The sequence below is a fragment of the Topomyia yanbarensis genome, chromosome 1 (genome assembly GCF_030247195.1).
Source record: "Topomyia yanbarensis strain Yona2022 chromosome 1, ASM3024719v1, whole genome shotgun sequence".
Taxonomy (NCBI): Eukaryota; Metazoa; Arthropoda; class Insecta; order Diptera; family Culicidae; genus Topomyia; species Topomyia yanbarensis.
The window spans coordinates 136,332,061-136,337,272 of NC_080670.1; the positions used below are offsets into that span (position 1 = coordinate 136,332,061).

The window sequence follows — 5,212 nt, forward strand, 5'->3', positions numbered from 1 at the left end:
CCCCCTAATCTTACGAAAATAATATTATCCCCTTGTGTAGATATATAAGATAGCTATAAAATCGCATTAGTTTCATTTAAAAAAAAAATCAATATGTAATCCCCTAGTTTTAAGCAATTTAAAATGTAAAACAAAACAAAATTGGCACCTTTAAGCTAACGCAACGTGCCTTATCAAATAAACGATTTGAATAAAAAATAAAAAATGCGGATGGGATGAGTCACTGGGCGAAAAGCTGCAAGAACAGTGGCAAGAGTTTAGGCGGAATTTGGCTGGCCTGGAAGGATTATCCGTACCACGGTGGACGGGAATCGGCAGCCACGTTGTATCAGTAGAAATCCACGGATTTTGCGATGCGTCCGAGAAGGCCTACGGGGCATGTATCTACATTCGAACCGTAGCCGATGGAGGAGCGGTCGATGTGCATCTTTTAACGTCGAAGTCCCGTGTTGCCCCATTGGAAAATTTGAAGAAGAAGAAACAATCGATTCCGCGCTTGGAACTTTCGTCGGCATTGTTGTTGGCACACGTTTATGAAAGGGTGATGAACAACATTCGCATCAATGCGAAGGCATACTTTTGGACGGACTCGATGATCGTCAAGTGCTGGCTTCAGTCGCCACCATCTAGGTGGAAGGAATTTGTAGCAAACCATGTATCAGAAATCCAGCACATTACAAAGAATGGAACTTGGAACCATATCGCCGGCATCGATAATCCAGCAGACATAATTTCACGGGGTATGACTCCAGCGCAATTGCAGTGTCAATCTCACTGGTTCAGAGGACCCAACTGGACCTTTCATGAGAGAGTACACTGGCCGATAAGCCAGCATATTCACGAAGAAGAAATCGAGTCGTCAGTGGAAGAAAAGGAAACGGTGGTTCTTCAAGCAGCACTGCCCAGCGAAGTTTTCAGTCTGCGATCATCAATGGTGGACCTGACCAGACTAGTTGCTTTGATCCGTCGATTCCGCTTTAATGCTCAAGTTGTTAATCGAAATTGTCGCAAACTAGGAACCATTTCGTCCGAAGAGCTCGACGATGCTGTTCGGTCATTAGTTCGTTTGTCACAGGAAGAATGTTATCCGCAAGAGCTGATAGATGTCGCACGGGTACACCATGTTCGTTCTTCGTCTAGAATCGCATCATTGAACCCTCGACTACGCGAAGGGATACTTTGTGTCGGCGGCCGGTTACGACACGCTTCTGTTTCAGTTGACCGCAAACATCCATTCATCGTAGATCACCGACACCCTCTCGCCATAGTAATCGCCAGATACTACCACCAGAAATTGTTTCACGCCAGACAGCAGCTGACGATTTCAACCATGCGAGAGCGATTCTGGCCTACGAGCGTCCGGAATCTGGTCCGAAAAGTCATTCACAGTTGCGTGGCGTGTTTTCGAACGAAACCTAAGGTGCATGAACAGCTGATGGCAGATTTACCACCAGAACGTGTCACCCCGTGTGCTCCATTCCAGAGAGTCGAAGTGGATTATTGCGGACCGTTGTACGTCATATACCCTCACCGCAAACGCCAGCCGGTGAAGTGTTTTGTAGCGATTTACGTTTGTCTGGTTACAAAGGCTGTACATCTGGAATTAGTAGCAGATCTTACAACGCAGGCATTCTTGGCATCTCTAAAGCGGTTTGCAGCCCGGCGCGGAAAACCGGACTTAATTATGTGCGACAACGCCAAAAACTTTGTCGGCGCAAAACGAGAATTAGACGAACTCTGTTCTCTGTTCCTAAATCAGCAGTTTCGAGACATCGTAGAGCAGGAGACAGCCAGTGAGGATATACAATTTCAGTTCATTCCAGCACGATCGCCAAACTTTGGAGGATTGTGGGAGTCTGCAGTCAAGTCCTTCAAAGCGCACAATCGGTTCCCACAATCTGATCTACGACGAGATGTAGACCGTACTGGTGCAAATAGAAGCTATTCTAAATTCCCGCCCGCTGACCCCACTCAGTAATGATCCAGACGATTTTGAGGCTCTGACCCCAGGTCATTTCCTCATTCAGAGGCCATTAGTAGCGATTCCGGAACCCAATCTAACTGAAATCCCGGAAAATCGGCTTTTAGCATGGCAAAAGATCCAGCACAACACTCAGGAACTTTGGAAAAAGTGGACACGCCAGTACCTGTCAGAGCTACAGAGCAGAACGAAATGGACCCAGCAGAAGGACAATGTAGCAGTCGGAACGATGGTGGTTCTTAAAGAAGAGAACTTACCGCCTCTAAAATGGTTATTGGGACGAGTGACTAAGGTACACCACGGACCAGATGGCAACATTCGAGTAGTCGATGTGGGTACAACAAATGGCAATTATACCAGGGGGATCTCCAAGATCTGTATATTGCCAATTCGAGACAATTCCAACCTATCATCAGAGGAGACGGCGGAGGCTGGGAGGCCTCCGCACACCAGTAAAGTTATGTGTATATTTTTCTTTCAAGTTATCGATTATTTTTTCCTCAGTCATTCCTGTCCCTGATGGCTCTCTTTGAACAGTCCAACGAGAGATGGCTACAACAAATCTCTACCATATTGAGGTAATCTTTGTTGTCCGGTGATGGTTTGTCGTTGATGTTGCATGTTTAATGCATATGCAGTTTAGCCAACTTTCGTTTGGTTACGTTCCGTTAAGCAGTGACGCTTTGCGTCGATGTATGCCTGTAGTGTGTTCGTCCATTTACGAATCGACGCTACATAAATTCTTCACATTGGACATATTCGAGGTACCCATGACAGCAACGGAGGAGGAGAAGCGCTATCCAATTCCTAGACGCTACGCAGCGGTTGTCGACGAGCTTGGCCAGCTTTTCTCGGCGGCCTCAACATCGTAGCAGTTCATCGCAGTCATCGAAGAAAAAACCTACAACGAAATGTCAACGTAAGAACATCTCTTTTCAACACTCACACACCAGCCGGTGTCCATCAGGATGCCAACCGGAATCATCGGAGGCCATGGGGCCTCCGATTCAGGCAAGTCGTATTCCCTTACCTTAATACAGTTTGAAAAAGCACCCTCTCATTTGTTCCAGAATCTTCATCGAGGACAACTCAGCATGCAGCAAATATCCAATCCGAAAGAAGCAGTTCCAATCCAGTAGCAAAATCATCCAGCCAGCCAAGTAAAAGTAGCAAATGATCTACTCAGTCCAGCACAGAATGCACAGTCCAGCATTACAACTAGCGAATACCGACATACCGGCAGAATATTAGCGACGAAGGAAACATATCCGAGTTTCAGCAACTATCAATCAGCAGCATCCACGAAAACAGCAGCACCAAATCACGTCTAAGTCAACACTAACAGCAGTGCCCTATGTACACAACCGAATGTGGGCCAAGGTCGACCGTGCAGAAAAACCTGCGCAGAAAAACTAATACAGCGTGTCCCAGTTTTGGATATTGGGTCAAGGTCATCGTCACAGCAGCAGCAAAGCTACATCTGGTCGATCTTCATTAGATATATTTATATGCAGAAGAAATAAGATTAAGTTGTATTGAACATAGTGTACGATAGATAGAGTAGGTAGCATGTTTTGAAATCAGAGAGATTTCAAGGCGACCGGCTATGGTAATGCGAGAGAAGATACTTGATCTTGAACACCCCTAAGACAGTCTCGATCTAGAATTTTATCAGTCCCGCTTTCCCACTTGAATTCTTCTACCTGCTTCACAGTCTCTCTTATCGGAAAGTTTCTCCAGAGCGAAAAGGCATTTCTTTCCCGATCAGCTGTGCGCGCAATATACATAGTGGATGTACGAATTATAGATCAGTTGAAATAAATTATCGTTCAGTGAAGACGTGTTTACGATCGTCAATAAAACAGTTTTAGTCCGGGATAAGTGTTTGATAAGGTTAAGTGTCCGAAAATCTAGTCTTCCACGAAAACACCCACTATTCGAGTGGAAAAATATGCGACGAGATGTAGAGAACTACGTCAAACAATGTGATTCGTGCCAAAAGAACAAGATTGGACGATCCAACAAAATTCCAATGAAAATAACAACCACATCGTCCGAACCATTTGAAAAGTTATATATGGACATTGTGGTATTACCAGAATCCGATTGGGGTAGTTATGCAAGACGACCTAACAAGATACTTGATTGTAGCACCGATGAAAAATCAAGAAAGCGCAACGGTCGCGCAAACATTAGGATTATATCTGCAAATTTGGAACTCCCTTGGAGTTGATAACAGATAATGGGACAAATTTTGTAAGCTCCCTAATGAAAAACGTCTGCAGAATTTTAAAAATAAAGAAAATTACAACAAGTACTTATCATCCACAAGCAAATTTGGTGGAAAAGTCAAATAGAGAACTGAAAATCTATTTGCGACAATACGTAGGAAGCGATCCGAAAACTTGGGATCAACTTTTACCCTTCTTTACGTCTGAATATAATACAACAACTAATTCATCAACAGGTTTCACACCATTTGAATTAGTATATGGCAAACGCGCCAACATCCCTAATTCAGTTTACAAATGGGACAATGAAGGCGTACATTCAAGAACATGCATACTCAAGGACGCGAAAATCTAATTCTATCGAAACAAAAAAGGAAAGAATTGTACGATAGAAACACGAACGCATGGCAACCTATGTGGGGCGATTTGGTGTTAGTTAAAGCCAACCCCGCAGGTACCGGACAAAAATTGCAACCTCTTTGGAGAGGACCATACGAAGTCGTTGAACTCCCGAGTGAGCACACGACCGTGGTAAAAAATGGAAACAGGTTGAAAAAGGTTCACAATAACCGACTAAAAAACCTGTTTTAATCCACCTAGAGGTGCAATTGTGCCTTTCTCATTTCTACAAACTATGATTTAATAGCTGGTTCGTACAATATAACATTATGAAAATGTCTTTCATTCTTAATACACTTGGTAAGTATATATAAGAGCACGCTTGTGCATTCATCGCGGTATCGGTTTGAATCGGAGTTTTCTATGTGATTCCACTCCACAACCCGTAACTCCGGAGCCGGAAGTCGGATGGAGATGGAATTTAATATCAGTTTCCGGGGACGCAACACCTTTCATTTGAGACTAAGTTGATCAAATCGGTCTAGCCATTTTCAAGAAACCAATATAACCGTTATTCTTAATTTGGATACTTCAGGATCCGTCGATGGTGGCCAGTGTGGCCAAAGAGACTTTGAATGACTGTTGGGGACCTATATCTACA

General features: G+C 44.0%; 1 protein-coding gene across 1 annotated transcript; it reads left to right on the forward strand.

Annotated features, from left to right (window-relative positions):
- The first annotated feature begins 215 nt into the window (after window positions 1-215).
- LOC131675956 (uncharacterized) lies at window positions 216-3,145 on the forward strand. Its single transcript, XM_058955078.1, has 5 exons — window positions 216-314; window positions 368-1,922; window positions 2,089-2,433; window positions 2,935-2,992; window positions 3,052-3,145. The coding sequence occupies exons 1-5, from the start codon at window positions 216-218 to the stop codon at window positions 3,143-3,145; spliced, it is 2,151 nt and encodes a 716-aa protein (XP_058811061.1).
- The last annotated feature ends 2,067 nt before the right edge of the window (window positions 3,146-5,212 follow it).